Source organism: Carcharodon carcharias, chromosome 6 (assembly GCF_017639515.1).
Source record: "Carcharodon carcharias isolate sCarCar2 chromosome 6, sCarCar2.pri, whole genome shotgun sequence".
NCBI lineage: Eukaryota > Metazoa > Chordata > Chondrichthyes > Lamniformes > Lamnidae > Carcharodon > Carcharodon carcharias.
In genome coordinates this window covers 55,445,781-55,472,943 of record NC_054472.1, presented here as the reverse complement: position 1 = coordinate 55,472,943, position 27,163 = coordinate 55,445,781, and the positions used below count along the sequence as shown (strand labels likewise).

General features: G+C 42.5%; 1 protein-coding gene across 1 annotated transcript in view; it reads right to left on the bottom strand.

Annotated features, from left to right (window-relative positions):
• sdha (succinate dehydrogenase complex, subunit A, flavoprotein (Fp)) overlaps positions 1–27,163 on the bottom strand; it is a 45,205-nt gene that overhangs the window by 7,075 nt on the left and 10,967 nt on the right. The window contains exons 4-12 of the mRNA XM_041189376.1: positions 26,338–26,481; positions 25,691–25,855; positions 22,929–23,077; positions 20,871–20,995; positions 17,122–17,290; positions 14,206–14,401; positions 11,420–11,591; positions 2,805–2,923; positions 908–1,019 (exon numbers count right to left, since the gene is read on the bottom strand). Coding sequence (XP_041045310.1) covers positions 908–1,019; positions 2,805–2,923; positions 11,420–11,591; positions 14,206–14,401; positions 17,122–17,290; positions 20,871–20,995; positions 22,929–23,077; positions 25,691–25,855; positions 26,338–26,481 — 1,351 coding nt within the window. The remainder of the gene's footprint in view (positions 1–907; positions 1,020–2,804; positions 2,924–11,419; positions 11,592–14,205; positions 14,402–17,121; positions 17,291–20,870; positions 20,996–22,928; positions 23,078–25,690; positions 25,856–26,337; positions 26,482–27,163) is intronic.

Sequence of the window (27,163 nt, the reverse complement as noted above, 5' to 3'; positions counted from 1 at the left end):
TAAATCCCAACATCATCACTCAGGAGGCTCAATACCTTCCAGGACAAAGCAGTCCACTTGATTAGCACTCCACTCACCAGTTAAACATCAACCCCCTGTGTTGTAGTGTGTACTATCTACATGATGCATTGCAACAACTCACCAAGATTTTTTTGGCAGCACCTTCCAAACCCAAAACTTGCACCACCTAGGACAAGGTCAGCAGGTGCATGGGAACACCATCACCTCCAAGTCACACACTATCCCTGTCCCTTCATCATAACTGGGCCAAAACCCTGGAGTTCCCTACCTAAAAGGATTGAGGGAGCACCTTCACATGGACTGCAGCAATTCAAGAAGCAGTCCAATCAGTACCATCTCAAGGATAGCTGGGGATGGGCAACTGGTCCTGCAGTGACACCCACACCCAAAGAAATTTTTTTTAAGCTTACCCTATCACTGAAATAAAACAGATGCTGTGCAAAGCTGCAAAATTTGGTTCTGCATTAACTTTTACAGTAATGAATTGGGCACAGAATTCTGTGTAGCCTGAGCTAGCATCTTTGTAAAATGACTGAGGGGCTCTGGAAAAAATTTGTTTTACAATATTATAAGAAAGATTTAAAAAGTTAATACTAACATTATGTATGCATAAAATAAAATTTAAATAGATTTATAAATAATTGTGAGTATCTAATAACTTGAGGAACAATTTGAGAGATTTTACTGTTGATGTGGAGTAAGTGACAGAAGTGGAACTGAGGAATAGCAGCGCTATCTCCAACCCAAGCTCACGTGTAGCACGGATCCTCTGAAAATCAATCCTTGATGGTGTACAGTTGTGCCGACAAATATATACAATTTAACATTCTGGTGATAATCACTCGTGTGACAATTAAGTGAATTAAGACAAAGGAAAAACATCTACCTCTGTCAAATGTCTTGATATCATCCAGAGAACGATATAAATCACTCAACTTCTCACAACCTTCTTTTAGTACAGAGCCTGTACGGAACACAGCTGCGTGACTTTGCATGCACTGTTGAAAACAGGAATTAAAGGAAAATCAATCTCCAGTCTCTAATTCATGTTTCCCATTCAATAGCTGTTTGTGTCACATTAAGTCCCTGCAGTAAGATTTTACGTAAAGGATATCAACTTAAACAAAAAAAAAATTCTCATTTATACGTACATTATAATGCTTGAATATATCCTTTTAGTGCTGCCTTCAGAACTGAATATGGCATGAACTGACTTGAGCCAGGGTGTCTAACACTCTGCTTAGGAGGTTAAACCAAAGGAGGCTGAATGCAAACAGTGAATATGCAAAAGGTTTATTAAGAAAACTTAATTTTGGTAGTCGGCAATTCAGCAAAATGGATTGAACCAGTTTCTGTATGGCTAAGTTGGAAGCTATATCCAACAGACTTGAATGAAATTCCACAATAAATTCCATCTAGAGCAGAATTGGCCAGCAAAAAGCTGGCAACCTGCATAATGTTAAATATAATTTTCTCTCTTTGCAGACACTAATGGGATAGATTTATAATTTTCCACCCAGGTGTAAAACTGGTAATTGCAGGGCAGCCCCCTAGAACAGCGACTGCCTGATTTTCATGTTTATGTTTGAACGTTGGCCTCCATACAAGAAAGTCAACAAGAGCCAATAAATGCTTTTATATTTGTACCTTCATCATGTCTAACATAAATTTGTTGCGTCAATTTGGAAACGTGATCTATCAGTTTTTACTTATATTTTATATCAAAATAATACTGGGGCTTAAGAGGGTTCAATTCTGAGGCAGATTGCATAATCTTAGCTTGTGTTCCCCTGATTTTAGATTAGTTCACCTCGTAATTTTATAAATGTTTTCAATGGTTAAAGGATTCAAAAGGGTTGATACAGAGTAAAAGTGTTGTTGTCTGTGCAGGCATTGGCAAGGGTGGTGGGTGGCAGAGTGTGAGATCAGGAATGAGAAGATATAACCGTAGTATTAAGAGCCAGGCTGTTCAGGAGTGAAATCACACAAAGGTTAGTAGAAACATGTCTTCAAAATGCTGGAACAATTGGAGCTTCCAAGACACTAGGTAGAAATATTAGCTGAGGGTATCAAGTGATATGAAACTAAGGTGGATAAATGGAGTTCAAATGCAAATCAGCCACAATCTAACTGAACAACAGTGCAGGCTCAAGGGGTTAAATGGCCTATTGCTATTGTAATTTCTGGATCATTTTAGAATAGAACTAGTTGTCTAATTTGTAAATTATATCAATAATAAATGTGAAATTAATGACTAATACTTCAGTTTCATAGTTACATGCAGCAATAACAATTCAGTTTCAGGCACCTTCACTGAAGGCCTGCGTTTTAGCCAAATAACTGAGCAATAAATTCTTGAGCGGGTGTCATTACTAATCAAAGTGATTGTTGTGCAAACCATGAGAACCACTGTATTACAATCGCATCTAAAACTTATCTAGCAAATTACGCAAGAATAATCGCAACATCACAAATTGATTGCATATATAACATCACTGAACAAGTCAAAAATGTCCTTATAATTTTAAAATCTATAGACTAGCACATCTGTTAGACACCAGATTTTAAAAGATGAAGGACTAGACCCTAACACTGTGCTATTCCGTCTTTAATGATGTTGCAAGTACATTTATAAAAGCAATAATACTCAGCACTTTGATGAGCAGAATATGTTTAAAAATAAAAAGCTCTTACACTTTCAGCAGTGGCAACTATCCCTGTTAAGCACAAAAATTTCATCAAAAATATATAAAGTGGGAAATTCTGAAAGGTCCTTCTCTCACCTTTTGCATGTTAATTCGGAGCTCTGATGTGCGAGTGCCTCCATCAGCAAAACGCAGTCTGTCAAGGTTGGCTACCGACTCCTCTCCAGCATTTGGATTAATTGGTGCGACAGTTTCTCCTGGATCCGGAGCAAAAATAACAGTACTTCAGATTCCGAGAACTGCTTTTGAAAGCATTGGATTAATTCAATTTTGTTGGGAAGAGATCTGAAAATAATTCTTCCATAAGGTAAATAATATTTTTTTAGCTGAAAAATCCCCGAAATCTAGTAAGCCTGAACCTACAAGAATGAAGTCAGAGTAACAACTGCAAAGTACACTTAGATCAGTTGTTGCACTCTAACTGCAAGAGTCAGGAGGTTGTGGGTTCAAGCCCCATTATGGGCTCCAGCATGTAATCCAGACAAATACAACAATGAAACATTGACAGACGTCTGCACAGTCAGTGGTGCTGTCTTTCAAGTGACATATCTTGCAACTCACGGCAGCGTTTCAAAAGTAGGGAGGTCTCACAATGTCCTCAACTAGTTAACATGCTCAGTCTGGTCATTTATTGCTTGAGGTTCTTATTGTAAGCACACTGGCTACCACACATCCCTTTGTAATAATGAATGCACTTCAAAGTAATTGGATTATAAAGCTGAGGAAATGAAAGGTGCTTTACAAAATTAATAGCAAAAGCATACAGCACAATAACAAGAGCCAAGACATTCATGTCTCTGGAAATTTCACTTTTACTGTAGGGGGAAAAAAAACCCTGAACACTTCGAACTGTTTCTAGATTAATTTCTGCTCAGTAAGGATGTTGGCTTGTCATGGGAAATGTGTGGGAAGATCACAAGGTAGTCAAGTCAAGCAAAAAAAGGGCACGATTTCCCTCCCGTTGAGGGAACAACTTCAGGGGCGCGCCGCCAGTTTACGTTTTGGAGGGGCAGTTAAGGCCTGCCCAGCATGACGTCCACATGGAATCACTATGCCCTCCCTGTGCAGGCTGGATGGGGACAATCCCTAAACCTGAGAGTGCGCTCTTTCGCGCATGCGCATGAAAGAGTGCATTCATCTCCCTGAGGCTAAGTGCTGCCTCAGGGAGATCGCCTCTACTGTCAAAAACATTAAAAATAGAAAATAAAAATTCCCTGACATGTCCCCTCATGCGACACTGTCACATGAGCAGAGACATGTCCATAACTTTTTACAAAACTTGAATTAAATTTTTAAAAACCTACATGAAACCTCATGCCGCCCAAACATGAGATTTCATGCTTTTTCTGAAGCCCACCAGGGCTCCTGGCCTGCTCACCAAACTTCAATGACTCTGTCAATGGCCTCAATTGGTCATTGGCAGGTTGGTGGGCGCACAGCTGATTTTGCTGCGCCTCCCCATACCTGAAAATTTAAATGGGGCGCAGTGACGTAGGGAATTCCACCCAAAGTTATCCCGCATCATTTTACGTGTCGGCGAGCCGGCCCCACCCCCCGACAGGAAAATCCTGCTCAAAGTGTTATTCTAAATGAAAAGTAAAGGGGGAATAAATGTTATTTAAAATATTCCACAAAAAGGAGGAAGCATAAAGTAGCATTCCTGCTCTCATTCATTGGTGCTGTCAGCAATATCAATGGCTCCTTCAAAGTGACTGATTTTCAAAGCCTATTCCATGTCGTAGTCATGTAAAAGATGTTTAGATTTTGATTTCGTTTCGATGGCATGTGATAATTGACACATGAGCCGGGGGGGGGCGGTGGAGATGAGAATTTTATTTGCTGAATTGTGATCTCACATCCAGTGTCTGAAAGGGTGGCAGAAGTAGATTCAATAGCAGCTTTCAAAAAGGAAGTGACTAACTAACTTGGAAGAAAAAAAATTGCAAGACTATGGGGAAAGAGCAGGGTCTGGGACTAATTCCATAGTTCCTTTTAAAGAGCTGACACAAGTACAATGGACTGAATGGTCTCCTTTTGGTCTCAACAGCCCTCCCCACCACAGAGGAGGGAATCACAATGGAAGTGCTCAACTTCCAGTGATGTTATATTAAGATCATCTTCGATGGTTTGCACAGGTAAGTGCTATCAATTCTATGATTAGCTGAGATCAGCTTTTAAAATGTTCCTGAAGGTGAGTGCTTGCTGTCAGAACAACTGACCTGTATAACTGGAGGAGAGTGGGCTACAGATTCATTGACTTTTTGTTATTCATTCATGGAATGTGGGCGTCGCTGACGAGGCCAGCATTTATTACCCACACCCAATTGCCCTCAAGAGGTGGTGGTGAGCTACCTTCTTGAACCGCTGCAGTCCATGTGGTATAGGTACACCCACAGTGCTGTTAGGGAGTGAGTTCCAGGATTTTGACCCAATGACAATGGAAGGAACGGCGATATATTTCCAAGTCAGAGTGGTGTGTGACTTACAGGGGAACATCCAGGTGGTGGTGTTCCCAGGCGTCTGGTGCCCTTGTCCTAGATGCTAGCGGTCGTGGATTTGGAAAGTGCTGTCTAAAGACCTTTGGTGAGATCCTGCAGTGCATCTTGCAGATGGTACACACTGCTGTTACTGTGCATCAGTGATGGAGGGAGTGAATACTTGTGGAAAGGGTGCCAATCAAGTGGGCTGCTTTGTCCTGGATGGTGTCAAGCTTCTTGAGTGTTGTTGGAGCTGCACCCATCCAGGCAAGTGGAGAATTTTCTATCACACGCCTGACTTGTGCCTTGAGATGGTGGACAGGCTTCGGGGAGTCAGGAGGCAAGTTACTCACCGCAGGATTCCTAGCCTCTGACCTGCTCTTATAGACACAGTATTTATATGGTTATTCCTGGTTAATGGTAACCTCCAGGATGTTGATAGTGGGGGATTCAGTAATGGTAATGCCAATGAGTGTCAAGGGGCTATGGTTAGATTCTCTCTTGTTGGAGATGGTCATTGCCTGGCACTTCTGTGGTTCAAATGTTACTTGCCACTTGTCCCCAAGCCTGGATATTGTCCAGATCTTGTTGTGTTTGGACATGGACTGCTTCAGTATGAGAGTCGCAAATGGTGCTGAACATTGCACAATCATTAGCGAACATTCCCCACTTCTGACCTTATGATGGAAGGAAGGTCATTGATGAAGCAGCTGAAGATGGTTGGGCCTAAGGCACTACCCTGAGGAACTCTTGCAGTGATGTCCTGAAACTGAGATGATTGACCTCCAACAGCCACCTTCCTTTGTGCTAGGTATGACTCCAACCAGCAGAGAGTTTTCCACCAATTCCCATTGACTCCAGTTTTGCTAGGTCTCCCTGATGCCACTCTCGGTCAAATTGATGGTTCAGCTTCATCTGGCACCTACTCAGCTCAAGTCAAAATAAAAGTCCATTAAGGAAGAGTCTTCTCAAGTGTCTCACTTTGGGTTTGTGGCACAGCTGCTTGGGGCTACATTTTATTCATTCACAGGATGTAGCCTTTGCTGGCTGGGCCAGCATTTATTATCCATCTATAGTTGCCCTTGAGAAGATGATGGTGAGCTGCCTTCTTGAACTTTTGCAGTCCATGTGGTGTAGGTACACCCACAGTGCTGTTAGGGATGGAGTTCCAGGATTTTGATCCAGTGACAATTAAGGAAGGGTGATATATTTCCAAGTCAGGATGGTGGGTGACTTGGAGGGGAACTTCCAGGTGGTGGTGTTCCCATCTATCTGCTGCCCTTGTCCTTCCAGATGGTAGTGGTCGTGGATTTGGAAGGTGCTATCGAAGGAGCCATGGCGAATTCCTGCAGTGCACCTCATGGATGGTATACTGCTGCCACCAAGCGTTGGTGGTGGAAGGAGTGAATGTTTGTGGATGGGGTGCCATTCAAGCAGACTGCTTTGTCCTGGATGCTGTCAAGCTTTTTGAATGTTGTTGGAGCAGCACTCCATTCCATCACACTCCTGACTTTTGCCTTGTAGATGATGGATATGCTTAGGGAGTCAGGAGGTGAGTTACTTGTCGCATGGCTCCTAGCCTCTGACCTGCTCTTGTAGCCACAATATTTATATGGCTGGTCCAGTTCAGTTTCTGGTCACTGGCAATCCCCAGGATGTTGATAGTGTGGGATTCAATGATGGTAATGCCATTGAACATCAAGGGGTGATGGTTGGTTTCTCTCTTGTTGGAGATGGTCATTGCCTGACATTTGTGCGGCACGAATGTTACTTGCCACTTGTCAGACGAATATGGTCCAGGTCTTGCTGCATTTGGACATGGACTGCTTCAGTATCTGAGGGGTCCCAAATGGTACTGAACATTGTGCAATCATCAGCAAACATCCCCATTTCTGACCTTATGATGGAAGGAAGGTCTTTGATGAAGCAGCTAAAGATGGTTGGGCCAAGGACACTACCCTGAGGAACTCCTACAGTGATGTCCTAGAGCTGTGATGACTGACCTCCCAAAACCACAACTATCTTCCGTGGTTAAATGCTGCCTTGATGGCAATGGCAGTCACTCTCACTTCACCTTGAGTTCAGCTCTTTTGTCCATGTTTGAACCAAGGCTGTAATGAGGTCAGGAGCTGAGTGGCCCTAACAGGACCCAAACTGGGCGTCAGTGAAGAGTTTATTGCTAGGCAAATGCTGCTTGATAGATGACCCCTTCCATTACTTTACTGATGATAGAGGGTAGGCTGCTGGGGTGGTCATTGGCCAGGTTGGATTTGTCCTGCTTTTTCTTTACAGGACATACTTGGACAATTTTCCACATAGCCGGGTAGATGCCAGTGTTGTAGCTGTACTGGAACAGCTTGGCTAGGGGCTTGGCAAGCTCTGGAGCAAAAGTCTTCAGTGCTATTGCTGCAATATGTCAGGGCCTATAGCCTTTGCAGTATCCTGCACTTTCAGCCATTTCTTGATATCACATGGAGTGGACCAAATTGGCTGAATACTGGCATCTGTGATGCTGGGGGGTGGATCATCCACTCGGCACTTCTGGCTGAAGATTGTAGCAAATGCTTCAGCCTTATCTTTTGCACTGAAGTGTTGGGCTCCTCTGTCATTGAGGATGGGGATACTTGTGGAGCCTCCTCCTCCACCAATGAGTTGTTTAATTGTCCACCACCATTCATGACTGGATGTGGCAAGACTGCAGAAATTAGATGTGATCCGTTGGTTGTGGGATCGCTTAGTCTGTCTATCACTTGCTGCTAATGCTGTTTGGCACGCAAGTAATCCTGTGTTATAGCTTCACCACGTCGACAGCCCATTTTTAGGTATGCTCAGTGCTGCTCCCGGCATGCCCACCTGCACTCTTCATTGAACTAGGGTTGATCCCCTGGCCTGATGGTAATGGCGGAGTGGGGTATATGCCGGGCCATGAGGTTACAGATTGTGGTTCTCTACAATTCTGCTGCTGGTGGTGGTCCACAGCTCCTCATGGATGCCCAGTCTTGATTTGCTATATCTGTTCGAAATCTATCCCAATTAGCACAGTGGTAGGGCGACACACCATGATGGAGGGATCTTCTATGTGAAGGCAGGGCTTCGTCTCCACAACAACTGTGCAGTGGTCACTCTTACCGATATTGTCATGACAGAGGCATCTGCGGCAGACAGCTTGGTGAGGATGAGGTCAAGTATGTTTTTCTCTCTGGTTGGTTCCCTCACCACCTGTTGTAGCAGGACTAGGCCAGCTCGATCAGTAGTGATGCTACCAAGCCACTATTGCTGATGGACATTGAAGTCCCCCAACCAGAGTACATTCGGCACCCTTGCCATCCTCAGTGCTTTCTCCAAGTGGTGTTCAACATGGAGGAGCACTGATTCATCAGCTGAGGGAGGGCAGTTCATGGTAATCAGCAGGAAGCTTCCTTGCCCATGTTTGACCTGATGAAATGAGACTTCATGGGGTCCAGAGTCGATGTTGAGGGCTGCCAGGGCAACTCCCTCCCTACTGTAAACCACTGTGCCACCACCTCTGCTGGGTCTGACCTGCTGGTGGGACAGGATGTACCCAGGGATGGTGATGGTGGCGTCTGGGACATTATCTGTAAGGTATGACTCTGTGAGGATGACTATGTTAGGCTGTTGCTTGACTAGTCTGTGAGACAGCTCTCTCAATTTTGGCACTAGCCCCCAGATGTTAGTTAGGGGGACTTTGCAGGGTCAACAGGGCTGAGATTGCTGTTGTCATTTCCGGTGCCTAGGCCAATGTTGGGTGTTCTATCTGGTTTCATTCCTTTTTTGTGACTTTGTAGCGGTTTGTTACAACTGAGTGGATTACTAGGCTATTTCAGAGAGCATCTGAGTGTCAACCGCATTGCTGTGGGTCTGGAGTCACACGCATGTCAGACCAGGTAAGGACGACAGATTTCTTTCCCTAAAGGACAAGTGAACCAGATGGGTTTTTACAACAATCAACAATGGTTCCATGGTCATCATTAGACTTCTTTTCCAGATTTTTATTGAATTCATATTCCACTATCTCCCATGGTGAGCTTTGAACCCAGGTCCAGCGATAATACCACTACGCCATCGCCTCCCCCGTGGCATTATAAATCATGGATGCTACACCACAGAAAGTCACTCAGCCTGCAGTTCGGATTCCAGTACGTTTCCAATCTACTCTCTGGTTAAATGGAGCTCCCCAACATTAATGTTTTGCCATACATAAAGCATGATATGACCAACTGGCAAAATGACCAATATTTAATCTCCAAATCACTGACTCTGCCATATAAAGCAGAAACCAACATACTCTGAAACAAACAATCCTCTCTGGTGGTAACATCTCAGCTGAGAAGCTGGAGAATATCCATTGGAAATGAAATGTTAAGAAATACAAAGCTGTAACTTCTCAAGTTTGCTACAATGTATTTTGGCCCATAGAAAGAAAAAGTGTCATAAGTTTGGACTAAGGCCAAGTGTTTTTCCTAAATAACAGGTTCAAACTTACAAATAAATCACAGGAAAACATCTTTTCCTTCTCCACTGTCTGTTCCTGCAGGTATTTTTTGTTAAGCTTTATGATTTCACACTGTAGCCTTTTATGAAACTAGCCTTGTGGAACCCTGTCAGAGGTCCACTGTCAATTTTCTTTCATTCATTCATAGGGTGTGGGCATTGCTGGCTAGGCCAGCATTTATTGCCCAATCTTATTACCCTTCAGAAGCTGGTGGTGAGCCACTTTCTTGAACTGTTGCAGTCCATGCTTGTAAATTCCCATTGTACATGTTTAATTTTATGGGTAAGGAATACCGAAGGCTTGCAGCTTAAAAGCAATGAGTGCGAGATCAGGAGGTTATCAAGTTTGGTGAAATAAACAAGCACAAATAAACTACAGTTTTCCAAATTTATTGATTGAAAGTTTGCTCTGATAACCAGCAGATTGTCAGAGAGGGCAGGAAGTGAAGGACAGATACTACATCTTGCTGATTGTTGGCTTTGTTCTTTTTACAAGAAGGCAGGAAAAATTTGCTTAAAATTCAATAAGATCTCGAGAGAATATCCTGGGAGAAGGTTCTACAATAAGTGAGTATTATGAATATTAAAAATGGCAATAGCTAGACTTCCGGTCTGGAATCGTTGGACAGACTTTTAATTGCCAAGGGGAGGCAGGCACAAGTGCGGGTGTGGGAAAGTGAAGTCTGGTCAGGAACTGGATATGATATCCCCCCATCTTAGGGCTTGACCCAGGTGGGTTCACAGACGAACAGGACAAATACTAGGCTGTACAATTTAGATTTCGCAGATAATTAGCTCATTTAGATTGCTTTGGAATTTAAACCTGTTACTAGAAGTAATTATAGTTTCTCCTGACCGACTGTTGACAGATGGAAGCTTCTCCTATGAAAAAGTTAAACCTATAGTTGGATTATGAAAAACCTTTTATGCAGATTTTCTTCAACATTGATACAAAAAATACCCCAGCTGGCAAATATAGTGGGTGAAAGCAAATGTTAATAATTGCCTTGAAGGGTAATGCTGTTGATGGTTAAATGACTTATCTGGCTATCTTACTGCACGGTAAATTGCTTGCACTTTTTTCTACGGTGCAGTTCCCAGACAAGCCTGGGTCCCTTTCTGCTTCTCTGCCACCAGTCATATCTTACACAAAACCCTAAGAAAGAGTCAGGATTGAAATGAGTAAAGGAGATCAATACTTAGAACTTGCTGATTCACTCATCAGAACAGTCCCATCATCAAAGTTGTTTTTCTTCCCCTGCTACAGCCTGAGGCTTCCCATACTATTTTTCCTGCTTCTGACCAGATTTGCATTTCAGGCAATTATGCAAAATAATTACTCTTAGCGGGTTATTCTCCAAGACTCCTTCTCCCAATTTTTAATCCTCAGTGTCACAGCATTTTGTGGTAATAGTTTTGTACTCATTATTTATGTTGTTGCCTTTTGTACACAGATTTGAATGTAGATTCTAAATGTATTTGGTGTTGTACGGCAAAAAGCACCAGTCTCAGATTGATGCCTATTATGAAGGATGAGAGTCTTCATTACCTCCCTGCTGTTTGGTCAGGAAAATTGCTGGACTTATGCACACAGATTTCCACTCACATAATTGTGTTTTGTGAAACTAGAGTGGGGTGTGAGACTTACTGCCATGAGCTGCTCTGACACTGTTTCTTCAGATATGAAATAAAGACAAGACTTACCAGGCTTGCAAGTTTCGGCTATGGTTAGGGCACAGGCACGACCAAACACCACCAAGTCAAGGAGAGAATTTGCTCCAAGCCGATTAGCTCCATGAACTGAAGCACTGGCTGCTTCACCACAGGCATAGAGGCCAGGGACCACAGCATCTTTACCATTGGTGTGGTTAATCACCTACAAGGTGCAAAATGCACATTTAAAAATTGTGTACCACATTTTAATGCTAGTCACTAATATTATGGGCAGAATTTTGCCCTTGGTGGGCGTGCGGACCACACTGGCTCGGCAGTGGGCGGACAGCCGACCCCCGCCACTGAAATAGGGCCCGCCGCCATTTTGAGCAGGTGGGCCAACTAAGGCCCGCCCAACCTGACAGGAAGCACAATGCCATTCCTGTGCCCGGTGGGGGGGGGGAGGAATCCCCAGCTGTCAAAGTGCACTTTTTCACGCATGCGCGCAAAAGAGTGCACTATTCCCTGAGACTAAGTGGTGTCTCAGGGAGATTAGTAACAGTGCACAAAACTTAAAAAATAGAAAAATAAAAATATTATTAACATGTCCCCCTCATGTGACAATGTCACATGAGATGGGACATGTTAATAAAAAGGGCATAAACTTTAGTAAAGTTTTTAAAAACGGACATGAAACCTCATCCCGCTGGTGGATGAGGTTTCATGTTTTATCAGAAGCCCGCTGGGGCTCCTGGCCTACCCGCCAGCCTTAAGGTTGGTTGGGCAGGTCTTTAATTATCTTAATTAGCCTGTCAATGGCCTCAATTGGCCATTGACAGGTCGGTGGGCGGACAGCTGATTTTGCTAGCCACCCGCCTTCCTAAAAATTTAAAGGGACCGGATGACGTTGGGGGTTCCTCACAACATCATTCTGCGTCATTTTACCGTTGACAGTGGGCCCCGCCCCTAAATCGCCGATGAGAAAATTTTGGCCTATGATTCAGAGTGAGTCCATCAGAAGCAAAGAGGAAGAGAAATAGTCTCTAATTGGAGAAGCAACGAACCCCGGTGGCAGTAAGTGTGCTGAGGGTTGCCCTGGGAAGTGAAGGAGTGGCGGGGCCGGAGCCCGGGGAAAACTGAAGTGTGGCAGGGCCAAGTACAGAGCACCGGGGTGAGAAAGCTTGGGGGCAGGGGGAGGGAGGGTGGAGAGAAAGAGCGGAGGGCCAAGAGAGAGCAAGAGGCTGCAGGGCCCGGGGAGAGGTAGTGAAGGTGTGTTTGTGCATGCGTGTGCATGTGAGAGAGAGAGAGAGAAAGAGAGAGGGGGGGGGGGAGTGTGACAGAGAGAGGGGGAAAGAGAGTGAGGGAGGTGTGTGCACGTGAGAGAGGGGGAAAGGGAGTGAGGGAGGTGTGTGCGCATGAGTGTGAGATACAGAGAGGCTGTGTGAGAGTGAGTGTGTGTGGAGGGGGTGGCGCGCAGGGAGGGGGTGGCGCGCAGGGGAAGGGGGGGCACACGTGGGGGATAGGGTTGGGGGGTGCGGGGGTGCGGGTTCAGGTGCAGCTGGATGTCCTAAGCCCATTAAGAGGATGCTGGCCAATAGGCCGTGGACAAGGACAGGGCAGAAACCATCAAAGCTGAATGCATCCTCATACCTTTCCCCCCTCCATCTTCTGTTATACTCTAGAAAGTCAGATCAAAATCTGGCAATGATTAAGTCTTCTACTCTTTGTGACAGTGTCAAATATCTCAATTGTTCCATGAAGGCTGAAGGAAATAACTGTTTCCCCAAGACTTTTTTTTTTCCCTTTGTATTGGTGGGGACACCTCCCATATTGTAATGCACTGTAGGAAGGACTGGAATAGGCTCCTTGGTGACATCCACACCAGCAAAAATCATGGCAGTTTCTGAAATACCAAGCAATCGCATCGCCAGCTGCTCAGGGGGCAGGTGGTGCAGTTGTAAGTACACATGATCTTTGTCAGGGCCGCAGCCTCTGTTAAGACAATAAGGGCAAATGTTTTGACACAGGAGAAGACTCCAAAGCAAGTACAATCCTTATTCTATAAGGACTGAATGCCAGTTAGAACCAGGAGCATGTAAGACACTTTAACATAATCTGAAATTTAAACACTAGTACCAAATCAAGGATTCCCAAAATGAATTTTGTCAATCTTTTACACAATCTGTTAAAATTCCATGGAAAGACCATGTGTTTTCTGGCATCTAACTGTGGTCCTGAGCATTTAACAAATCATCTTTTGTATAGATTTCATCCAAAAACTCCGATTAAAGGTCCAAACCTTCATCACTATCCAACTCATGGGCATCCATTTATTTCTAATTTTACTTCTGGTAGGAAGCAGCAATGCAAGGTCATACCTCATTTCCTGATTGGTAGGGCTGCACCCATATCCACATAGCCACTTCATTCTTCCAGTGATTATATGTTCATATGCTCAGACTGAGAATATTGGAGGGAGAGGAGTTGGGGGCAAGGAAGGGGGTCAGGAGAGAGGAATGTAGTCGGGGGGGGGTCATTTTTATTACTTTTTTTTAAACTAATTTATTGCTCTGACACTGCTTTATTTTTGCTCAATTGTTTCTTTCCTTCATACCCAACTTTTTTTTGGAATTCATGTATATGTCTGAAACTGCTCATCAGCCCCTTGGATAAGTAAAATTGGAAACGTGGAAAGGTTGAACAAGATTGGTCTGGATTTAATGCTCAGATTTCTGGGGCGATGGGGGTGGGGGGGCGGATTTAGATTAACCTCACTGATCCAAGACTGACACCTGTACGGAACTCGTCAAAATTACAACCCAACAGACTGCAGTTACCTGTCCTTTGAAGTTGGTGGGGACACCTCCCATATTGTAATGCACTGTAGGAAGGACTGGAATAGGCTCCTTGGTGACATCCACACCAGCAAAAATCATGGCAGTTTCTGAAATACCAGGCAATCGCATCGCCAGCTGCTCAGGGGGCAGGTGGTGCAGTTGTAAATACACATGATCTTTGTCAGGGCCGCAGCCTCTGTTAAGACAATAAGGGCAAATGTTTTGACACAGGAGAAGACACCAGAGCAAGTACAATCCCTATTCTTATGCCATCCACAATTCTAACAGTCAATTGTCTATAAAGCACGATTAACAATAACTGTCATTGGAGACTATAATAAAATCACTCTTTACAAGGTATTAAGTGTCCTGGCAATTTCAGGTAACTCAATAAGCTTTCCAAACGTTGAAGTGCAATTCCTTTAGTTATTTAGTTCTTGCTCGACTTATTGATTTCAGACTCATAAGTGTTGATTAAGTGTCTTTTAGTTTGTACTGTTAACTATTCACCCATGGTGCTGAGTGCCTTAATGCTGCACAGCCACTGTTATGTCCAGGAGCTTGATGCAATAGTGGCTGCGACCAGGATTATGTATAATAACTGACCATCGCCAGGGTTGCAAAGTTTCATTCTGTTGTTCTCCATCATCTGTCAAAGTGGTGTGTCCCTCTCTTTAGGTTGAAGAAATAGAACTGGAAACCAGTTTGGCTACTGACAACATCTTTAGTTAGCCCTCAGCTATGCTAAATCAATAAGACAGAATGAAAGAGATGGGTTTCAAGTTGTTACAGACATGCTCCTAGCTACAACCACTGTTGGTTGAGAAAGCAGTTTTGGAAAATACCCGAGGACAGATTCTCTTCACTGCACCTGGGGAATACTCAATCATCAGTTGGATCAGTTCTTGTCCCCACTACTCTGCCCAGATAATTCTCCAAGCTTTCCCCAACTAAAAATAACTGGGCCTACAACTACAGTAGGAAGCATGAGGCAGCAGGGGGTTTGTGTCCAAGGATTCCTGCCATTGTTTTCCTCAACTGTCTTATTCTCATTGCCTTATTTTGCTTTATAATGCTCCCATGAAGCACCTTGGGATAAATAATGTAATAATGTTTTATTACATTTAAGGTGTTATATAAATGCAAGTTACACTGTTGTCATCGTTGCTTGGCCAAGCAGAAGTGTGCCTAGAGAAACCTGGCACAGGGGGCTGTGCAGGGAGTGCACCTGGTATAAATAAATGATCCAAGACAGAATAGCCAATCCCTTTCTTCCTCTTAGAGGCTTTATGTACATTAAGTAAATTGTGCCTGACCCTTCCTACTATTGATAATTGGCAGAAGCCCCAGGACCCTTTTGCGATTTACTCAATTTCACGATACCTGTATTATCTGAATTTGGATGTTTGTGCTTCAATATATTACAGAACATTCAGACCTCAAATAATTGGAAACAGATTTCTTGAAAACAACTTCACATACGAGCATGATACAATGAGATTGGAGCTGTTGATTAATCAATCTCAATCAATTAGACCACAACAGATTCAGACACGAGGTGAGGAAAACTCCAGTGACAGAGCACTTTGGAAATCATAAGTCCAAAGCCATTCATTCCTTCCAAGCATGCTACACTTCCCATATGGCATATCTCAAAATACTCATTTAGTGTATCCCAAATGTTATTCTGCGAAAGAAAGTTATCTAATTTGCATTTGAATGCATCAATACCGCTGACAACTATAATAAAGAGTAATAGAGTTAATTTGTAACAAGTCTAAGTTGTGCAACAACAAAATTCACTCTTACATCAGCAAGAAATGGAGATGTTCCTTGACAAAAACTCTGAAGCTCTGCTAGCAGTATGGAACCCAGACTAAGGGTTAGAACATTTCAGAGTTTCATTCCTGACCTGCATTGGAACTTATGGAAAGCTGAGCCAGCAGCAAAGACTTGCAAGTTCATGGAAGGTTATAAAAACAATTGGTATTGATGTTGCTCCTTCACTGTAGAAAGATTAACTTAGGTGCTTCATAATCAAAACAAAACAGACTCTAAACCAAAGTGGATATTACAATGAGGTGACCAAAAGCTTGTTCAAAGAGATGGGTTTTGTTGAGGGTATAAAAGGAGAGGGAAACAGAGTTACAGAAAAAACCTATTCAACCCAACAAGATTTTAGTTCTATTTCCCCACTCATAAATCACCTAATATAAACCCAACTCCTCTGCTTGCTCTTATACTCTTTAATATGCCTCTTTTTCAAGCAACTGTGTTATATAGTTTAAAAAATATATGGACTCTGCTCCAAAAATGGCTTGCAGCACAGAATTCCAACTAACCTCTGGCCTCGTGTCAATTCAGCAGTTTAAAGCCTTCTTTCACCACCCTGCTGTGCCCCAACCCAGTCTGTGCGTAAACCAGGAAGAGAGAAAGGTGAAATGGCATACCACTTTGAAACAGTTAACACACTATTCAAGGATGTTCTAGATTTCAACCAGTGCTGCAGGCAAGCCAGGTGCTTCTCCAAAGTGAGTATAAGAAAATCAGATAGTCATCGTCTGACTGCTTTTGCACATCCTGTGGGTCTGGTTCAGATTGAATCAGACAGGAGCCTGGGAGCTAGTTGGCTGTTGGCTTTTCTCTGTTGCAGGTTGGTCTGTTGTTCTCTGTTGCTACAGAACAGCTGGGGAGAGGTTGGGGTTGAGGGGAAGAAAAGAGAACATGGAAGGGAATTGTGTGCATGTGTATGTATATATGTAAGTGAGTGAGCGCAAGAGAGACAGAGAGCATGAAGAGACAGCGTGAGAGAGAGTGAGAGAGAGCGAGAGAGGGAGCAGGAGAGAATGTGTGTGCAGGGTCTTACTTGAATAAAGGAAAACAAAAGCACAGAAACACAGAGGACCTAAGGCTTACCGTCCTTCACGAATTTCAATGGTCATAGATCGCGAAACCACATCTCTTGAAGCAAGATCCTTTGCAACAGGAGCATAGCGCTCCATAAATCTCTCTCCCTCCTGGTTGATGAGAATTCCTCCTTCACCACGACATCCTTCAGTGATGAGGCAACCAGCACCATAAATTCCTAGGGCATGCAACAAATATAGCTTTCAGGATTTCCTGATCTGATATAGTAGGATTCGGGGTACAAGTCAAACAGTGAAACATCCAATATGATTGATCATCCTACAAGTAGTTAACACAGATGGGCAATCAAACGCTTCACCATAGTTGGATTCACAAGTACTGGAACCGAGTAGCCGACCACTTCCATGTTGGAAAGGATGGCCTCCAAGCCCTGGGCAAAGTTTGTGCTCAACTCCACCCTGCTCCTTGACATTGGCCATAGGCTTTGTGGCAGAATTCCCAAAGCCCCTAGAATTTCACTGCATATTCATCAACGTTCTTCTGTCGGAAGCCCCATCGAAGTGCTCACAAGTTCTCTGCTGTAGAACTGGTGTGTCCTTTGGAAGTACTAACTTCATCACAGCCTCATCACTTATATACCAACAACCTTGTATCAATCAGGACACACAGCTGACAATTATATGCTAGACCACACTCACACGTTTAGCATTGCTTCAAACCTCACACTCTCAGCTCACAGGGTGCACTCACAGCCAGCTATTCAACCATGACAGTCACAACAGCAAGTAGAATGCATGACACTCAGTGACACACTTCTCTTTACTGTAGGAGAAGGTGGTGCACAGCCAGAGGCAGAAGGAGCTAACCAGCAAGGCCAGGTGCAGCTGGATGTCCTAACCCCATTGAGAAGAGGATGCTGGCCAATAGGCCATGGATAAGGATAAGGCAGAAACCATCAAAGCTGAATGCATCCTCATACCTATCTCCCTCCCTCTTCTGTTATACTCCAGAAAGTCAGGTAACTATCAAAATCTGGCAATGATTAAGTCTTCTATTCTTTGTGAGAGTGTGAAATATCTCAGTTGTTCCATGAAGGCTGAAGGAAATAACTGTTTCCTCAAGATTTTTTTTAAAAAAAGAAAGAGCAGGCATCTGAATCTATAGTGTCTCCTTCTCTAAGGACTGAATGCCAGTTAGAACCAGGAGCATGTAAGACACTTTAACACAATCTGAAATTTAAACACTAGTACCAATCCAAGGATTCCCAAAATGAATTTTGTTAATCTTTTACACAATCTGTTAAAGTTCCACGGAAAGACGATCTGTTTTCTGACATCTAACTGTGGTCCTGAGTATTTAACAAATCACCTTTCTTATAGATTTCATCCAAAAACTTCGGTTATAGGTCCAAACCTTCATCACTATCCAACTCATAGGCATCCATTTATTTCTGATCTTACTTCTGGTAGGAAGCAACAATGCAAGGTCATACCTCATTTCCTGATTGGCAGGGCTGCAACCCATATCCACATAGCCACTTCATTTTTACATTGATTATATGTTCAGACTCTGAGAATATCGGAAGATAGTCATAGCCTCACAGTTTACATTTGCTTTCTGCAATTTTTCCCAATGCCCATTAGGAATTAGTTTTCTGTCAAAAAATATTTTCTTAGTTTCCAAACTTCACCTTTAGGCAACTATCCTCTGCTACCATGTTATACTCCAGAAAGTCAGTCGGTGAAAATTAGAACTAATACTAATCTTTACACACTTTTTTCTTAATTTACGGGATATAGGTGTCACTGGCTAGGCCAGCATTTATGGTCCATGCTTAATTGCCCTTGAGAAGCTGCCTTCTTTGAACCGCTGCAGTCCATGTGGTGTAGGTACACCCACAGTGCTGTTGGGAAGGGAGTTCTAGGGTTTTGACCCAGTGACAGTGAAGGAACGGCGATATATTTCCAAGTCAGGACGGTGAGTGACTTGGAGGGGAACCTCCAGGTGGTGGTGTTCCCATGTGTCTGCTGCCCTTGTCCTTCTAGATGGTAGAGGTCGTGGGTTTGTCAGGTGCTAAGGAGCCTTGGTGAGTTTCCACAGTGCATCTTGTCGATGGTACACACTGCTGCCACTGTTCGTCGGTGGTGGTGGGGGTGGACATTCATGGAAGGGGTGTCAATCAAGCGGGCTGCTTTGTCCTGGATGGTGTTGAGCTTCTCGAGTGTCGTTGGAGCTGCACTCATCCAGGCAAGTGGAGAGTATTCCATCACACTCCTGATTTGTGCCTTGTAGAAGCTTTGGGGAGTCAGGATTGAGTTACTCACTGCAGGATTCCTAGCCTCTGGCCTGTTCTTGTAGCCACAATATTTATATAGCTAGTCCAGTTCAGTTTCTGGTCAATGGTAATCCCCAGGATGTTGATAGTGGGGAATTCAGTGATGGTAATGCCATGGAGATGGTCATTGCCTGGTGCAAATGTTACTCACTACTTATCAGCCCAAGCTTGAATGTTCTCCAGGTCTTGCCGCATTTGGACATGGACTGCTTCCGTATCTGAGAAGTCACAAATGGTGCTGAACACTGTGCAATCATCAGCGAACATCCCCACTTCCTACCTTATGATGAAAGGAAGGTCATTGATGAAGTAGCTGAAGATGGTTGGGCTGAGGGCACTACCCTGAGGAACTCCTACAGTGATATCCTGGAACTGAGATGATTGACCTCAATCAACCACAAGCATCTTCCTTTGTGCTAGGTATGACTCCAACCAGTAGAGAGCTTTCTCCCTGATATTGACTCCAGTTTGCTAAGGCTCCTTAATGCCACACTCTGTCAAATGCTGCCTTGATGTCAAGTGCAGTCAGTCTCACCTCACCTCTGGAGTTCAGCTCTTTTGTTCATGTTTGAATCAAGGCTGTGATGAGGTCAGAAGCTGAGTGACCCTGGCAGAACCCAAACTGAGCGTCAGTAAACAGGTTATTGCTAAGCAAGCATCGCTTGATAGCACAATTGATGACCCCTACCATCACTTTACTGATGGGGCAGTAATTGACCAGGTTGGATTTGTCCAGCTTTGTATACTGGACACACCTGGGCAAGTTTCCTCATTGCCAGGTAGATGCTAGTGTTGTAGCTGTACTGAAACAGCTTGGCTAAGGGCTCGGCAAGTTCTGGAGCACAAGTCTTTGGTACTATTGCCAGAATATTGTCAGGGCCCATAGTCTTTGCAGCATCCAATGCCTTCAGCCGTTTCTTGATATCACATGGAGTGAATTGAACTGGCTGAACACTGGCACCTGTGATGTTGGGGAGCTCCAGTGGATGGATTCACTTGGCACTTCTGGCTGAAGGTTGTTGCAAATGCTTCAGCCTTATCTTTTGCACTGACGTGCTGGGCTCCTCCATCATTGAGGATGGGGCTATGCGTGAAGCCTCCTCCTCCAGTGAGTAGTTTAATTGTCCACCACCATTTACGACTGGATATGCATTTAGAGAGACATATTACAAACATGTTTTACTATGTTAAAGGTGCTATATAAATGCAGGTTGTTGTTATCAAAGAGAAGCCAAGTCAAGCAGTCTCTCTGCCCCAAAACAAATCCTCTCAAACATAAAGTACTTTCTTTCAGCACCCAATCTGTAAATGAAGTGCCCTGGTATCACTGAGCTTGCAAAGCAATTCTAATTATATCCTTTCTAGTTGCTGTCACAAAATCTTTTAGGGCCTTCATTAAAAAGAATAAGTAGAAATAAAATCAAAAGTAAATGCTGGGCATGTGTGAAAGCAATCCATGTACCTGTGGGGTGAAACTGGACAAACTCCAAGTCCTGGTTGGGTAATCCAGCTCGAGCAACCATGGCACTTCCATCTCCAGTGCTTGTATGTGCTGAAGTGCAACTGAAGTAAGTTCTTCCATATCCACTGTCAAACAGAACAAATATTTACCCAACAGCTTAACTTAATGTAAAAGCTATTTGCTCATATTGTTTACCCACAATTTCATATGATATCTTGTGATCAAACTGTACTTTCTGTGGACAATTTATTGTCCATAAATTTTCAGTCTTAATTCAATTTTTTTTTTAAAAAGTTTACTTATTTATAATGTTTATTGTCCCATTTGTGGACAGGGGAATGCCTACTAATGTTATAAATGGATGTCCATGAAGGTATTTGATAAAGTCCCTTAAAAGGGCAAAGGTGGGTACATGGAATTAAGTTGGATGATTTCAATGAAGGGCAGCAGAACATGGGTGAAGGGTTAAATGGCCTACTCCCGTTTTGGTATCCCTAAACCAGTCACGGGCAGCATATCCCCACATCTCTCCCTTCCTGACCCTGCTTTCTTGCAGGTGGTTCGAAATGCTTTGACCAGTAACTGGGTGAGCACATACAAACTGCAGGATGAGCAACACCCCCATTATATCTCCCACATTTGTCCAGGGTAAATACTGGTGTCTAATGTTCCAGATTGACAGAGTGCCTAAGGACTTTGATAGAGAGAGAGACTTGTGCAAGTGTTCTTGGAACTCAAAGGTGCACATTATAAATTCCATCCCTCTCAAAAAAATAAGGCTGCTTCCACAGAACCCTTCACAAAATTTCAAACAGACAAAGTATATTAAAACAAAATAAAGGCTGGCACAACAGTAAAATACACATTTTACTTCATTCCAGGCTGCCCATGCTCGACGAAGTCCTGGCTGGGGCAGGGATCGCATCAAGCACAAAGTATCAATTAAGACAAGTCGTGGTCAATGTGGTTTCCTGGATCTTTTTTTGATCACCTAGAGGAATCGGAGAGAAATTTTCCAGATTCCCTCTGATTTACACCTCTCCCAGAAGATTATGACACCTAGGGATAGGGAGTCTCTTGATTTGATGCATGAGGCATCACAAGTCTATGGGACAGGATAGTTCAGCCAACTGGTCTTTTTTCTGTCCAACATTTTTACATGTTTGTACGTTCATGCCCCTGTATACAATTTGCTTTATGCGCCACCAAAAGTTAACACAGATTCAAACTTAGAACTTTTTGTTGCTTTTGATTCAATGTAGTGCATCGAGTGCTCATCAGGATATACAATCCGATGTAATAGTTACACACCTGTGTGGGGTAGTTGATGAGTTAGAATGGAATAATGTACTAAGCAGAGAAGTTGGAAGAAAAATTAATTATGCCATAACACTTCCCTCATCATGGTTTCATGTTAAAATTTGATGAAAAAAATCAATATAATTCTAGATTTACTTATGCTGAGTTCGCCTTTAAAGAAACAATTGCAGTATTGTAGGATAATTTCAGTATATGTTAGAATGGTGTGATTTCAATTTTGAGTTGCATTGTTCTACTATGAACACCTTTCCTGCTCCAATAATTTTTCCTTAATGATTTTAGTCTATTAGACGTAAATCACTTTTAATCAATGAAGGCAGCACAACATTCCAATGGCACTGGTGCTTTTTAGTTCCCAAGCATTGGTATTTTGTCTCCCCAATCTGGAGAATCAGTAGCAATATGCAAAATAACTTGAATTTATGTAGCATCTTGCCATGTCCACGGCATGTTCCAAATACTTCACAGTCAATAAATACTCCTAAGTGTTACTACTATCATATAGGGAAATGGAAAAGCCAAACCTGTACAGCAAAGTTCCACAAGCAGGAAACAAATAAGCCAATCTGTTTCAATCCTGTGGGCTGAGGGGCTCTTGGAGACTAGAACACGAGCAGTAAGGTGAGATTTTAATTTTCAATTGAACAATTTAGGAGCACTTGCTGTATACTTACAAAGCAAATGTGTTAGGAATAATTTTGCACCTACAAGATAGAAATCTAGGATGGCCATTCTTACCCAGTAGCAAGCACAGTATTATTGGCCCTAAACCGGTGAATAGAGCCATCTTCCATGCACAGTGCAATGACACCTCGACATTCTCCATTCTCCATCAGGAGATCCAAGGCAAAGTATTCAACAAAGTAGCTGGTGTCATACCGCAATGACTGCAGAAACACATTACAGCAACTCTGGTTATTCAAGAGCAAAAAGACGACACATTACAGCTGCATTTTCTCAGAAATATAGACAAGTTAAAATTGTGCATAACTGCAATTACTGCATGGCAAATGTGTTTGGAGAGTTACCAAGCAGTTAAAGGATATGCACATTTGCACTGAACAGTGGGGATATTTACAAGGACAATATATGTTGCAGGTCTCTGGTGTGATATCTGAACTGGTTTCAAGTGGCTTCAGCATTTAATTTTTCTAAATTGCTCCTTTTTAGTTATTTAAAACCACAAAACTTCTTATAAAATCAAACTATAACACTGGATGTCAATTTTCACATATCATAAGCTAATGTTTAACCCTTTAATTTGTATTGGGAGCACAAGTGTTCATGTGGATTTAAACATGATTTAAGCAAAACATCTGATCTCCACTGGAGACTACAACAGAGGTTTCAAGTATATGGCCAATCATACAGATTCAACCGATTTAAGGTTGTCGTGTGTCCTGAACTGAAACACAAACCTTTCTGGTGCTGCTTCCAACAATACAGGAGAAGTGAGGCTTATAATACTAAGACCATAAAATAGTTCTCGTGGATATTAAGATTCATCTCAGAGAGGAGTGCAGAGACATGTGGGAGGGGTGGAGGGTGTTGAGATATTAAGATTTGTCTTGGAGGGAGACATGTCGAAGTATTAAAATGATTCCGGAGGGTGGGTTCAGGACTTTAAGATCAATACAGCTGGGAGGAGAGAGTCAAGACATTACGATTGATTTAATTTGATTTAATTTAATTTGAATTATTAAGAGATCAATGTGGCACTTCTACTGAATGAATTAATTCTATAAGGCTATCTTTTAACTACAAACAAAATGTTTTAAAAACTGTCAAATTCATTGTCTTTGGCATCCAACAGAGTTTATCAAATTCATTCTGAAGTTTGGTTATGGCATCATTGTAGGATCCTACTCTGGATCAGATTTGGTGCTTTTGGCCTCCACAAATCATCTTCCTCTTCATCTGAACTGGATATTGTGCATTTTTTGAATGATCTCATGGTGGTTTGTACATTAATATCATACCATGATTTGATGACAAAACCACACAAAACATCAAGTGTGGCAGTACACACATTTCCACTCATGAAGGTTTTTTTCTCTCCGTTATCCATCCATCTATTCCACTCGGCACAAACATGATCCTTGATTGGCTTGTTGAGGCACACGGTCAAAGGTTGAACTAGGGATATTAGACCCTCTGACATAACTGCAATTTGGCTGTTATTTCTTTACAAGTGCATCTTGATCTCAACAGTTATATGGAATCTGAACATGTCCCACTCTCTAATAAGTTGCATTATTTGTGTAGGCCACTGGGATGCCTATTTCACACATTATCATTTCATAACTTAACTCCATCCTCACCCATCCAATCATCATCATGGACATGCACAAAAACTTCTGCAAAGAACTTGATTTTCACACGGTTTTATCTTGAAAATTACATAGGTTTTAATTTCATTCCATCGGCCATGTAGATTAGTAACACCGTGAATCCAGTCTTCTCATGTCCTGTAGTTTTCCCCAAATCTGTTTTCAAATCTTTCCACTCCACAGTTCAGTTGCCGACCATATTGAAATTCAATGGCGTTTCATCCATGTTGCCTTTGTAACATAATGGGTTTTTGTTTTTGCTGCTGTCTGAAAAATCATCGCTGGAAACTGGTAATTTTGGTAGAGGTCTTTTGGTAATTTCTGAGCAATCTTGATATTCTGCTGCAACACTAGACATTTTCATTCCATAAAGTAGCTACTTCAGCTGGCAGTTGGTCTGAAATCACTGCTGGACTCAGGGTTTGATTTGGCCCAATTAAGTGTGTGTCTATGCATTGCATTTCTGGTGATGATGTATCCATTCTGATGATTTTCGAGAACTCATTCCAAAACATGTTTGTCAAGGTCGGGCCATTGGCTAATCCCTGCTCTCATGGCGCATTTGGTCTTGGGCATCTGCTTCAGGGCATATTCCCTCCTCCTTTTATTCTCAAGCTAATTTTGCACTAACACCAACTTTCCTCACTGCAGCAGAGTTATTTAACCAGTTATCCAATGATATGACTTTTGGCTTGATACCAGTTTTGTACTTTATTCCTTTTGCCAGAGGAACTGTTTCTGTTTGTCATTCACCACACGCAGTCTGCTGTGTGAACGTGTCTTAATTTTAATTGCACCATCATCGGCAGTAGTGTCTTCAGCTGCCCTGGCCCTAAAGCTCTGGAATTCCCCCACCAAACCTCTCTGCCTCTTTCCTCCTTTAAGATGCACCTCAAAATCTACCTCATTGACCAAGATGCCCTAATATCTCATTACGTGGCTTGGTGTGAAATCTTGTTTGTTAACTCTCCTGTGAAGTGCCTTGGAACATGTTACTACATTAAAGATGATATAGAAATACAAGTTGCTGTTATTGAGAAGGCAAAATAAAAATTCATATTTACATGTACAGAACTTAATCTTAATTTTCTGATGAACGATCAACACCCAAAGATGTTAACTTATCCCACTACTCTACAGATGTTGACTGACATCATGAACATTTCTTACCCTGCCGTAAAGCGTATGCAACAAAGAGTGTCCAGTCCGGTCTGCAACACAACAGCAGCGATGAGCCTGTCCCCCTTTTCCAAACTGTAGGCTTTGTCCACCAAATGCACGTTGGTAAATCTTGCCTTCCTCTGTCCTACTGAATGGCATTCCATAGTTTTCCAGCTGGTGTGAAGGCAAAAGGAAATACAAAACAACATTTGTCAATAGTTCCGTCTTCCAGGAAAGGGTTTAGGCTCCACCAGCCCTGATCTTTTAAGTCAGATAATTGCAAGTCACTTTTCCCACAATGTTCTCTGCTCCTGATGTGTGGTTTCCATTAATGGGGATAAAGTTGACAGGAAATGCACTGAGGTGAGGTTTTTTGAATAAATTACAGCAAAGATGGACAGACATTAAAAATCATTCGAACATCTAGTGAAAACTTGCAAGAATTGCTACTCACAAATATGGCATCCTTACGCCCCCAAGTCAGTCAATTAATGATAATATGGTTAATTTCATGCTGTGGACTGACACTCATCAAAATTTGGTTGAAAAGGTTCAAATTCAATTCAATAAGGACTTTGACTGCTGTCAGAAGGAGAATATAGACATTCCATCATCCAGAATACCTGGTGTTTAAACATCTTCTCTTGCCATCATACCTCAATGACAGCAGCTGGTGCTTGTTCGGTCATATAGTGTATTGCATCTTGATCTCCCAGCCAATCAGATCCTTTCACTGTGTCATAAAAATGCCATCTCCAGTCATCAGGCTCCATATTACTCAGTGCAGCATTTATTCCACCCTGCAAAAAGAACCAGAATGTTTCTTTAAGTCTTCTTTTCATTTGTTGGGTAGCAGTCAGTGGTTATTATTGGAGGAAATCAAACTCTTCCCATAGTTAGCATCAACACACAAATCAAACACTCACAGGTCAAGCAGTATACAGTGCAGTAAAACTCTGACTTTTCCCCCACTGATGGCTCTTAATCTCAACCTCAGAAGAGAACTTCTGACTCACCAGAATCAATTTTTGATAATAATCATGATTAACAATAGTATAAAAGTATGTGGATAATTACAATCTTTGTTGTTGTGCTATCAACTGCTATTATGAAGAACAAAGGAGCATTGTTAAAACTGGCGAGCTCATTTCATGAAATAACCTTAAAAGAAAGGCATCACTTATCTATCAGTCTCCCCTGGATTTTAAAAAATGTCAAATACAATGATGCTCTTTTAATACCTTGTAAACAAACATTCTCCTATCTCACGCAAACACAAGAGAACATACTAGAATAAGAAAAAAAGTCTTGCATTTATATAGCATCTTATATGAGCAGTTGTCTCAGAGTGCTTTACAGTCAATGAAGTACCTTTGAAGAGTAATCACTATTGTAATGTAGGAAACAGCAGCCAATTTGCGCACAGCAAGTTCCCACGAACAGCAATGTGACAATGACCAGATAATCTTGTTGTCTGTGATG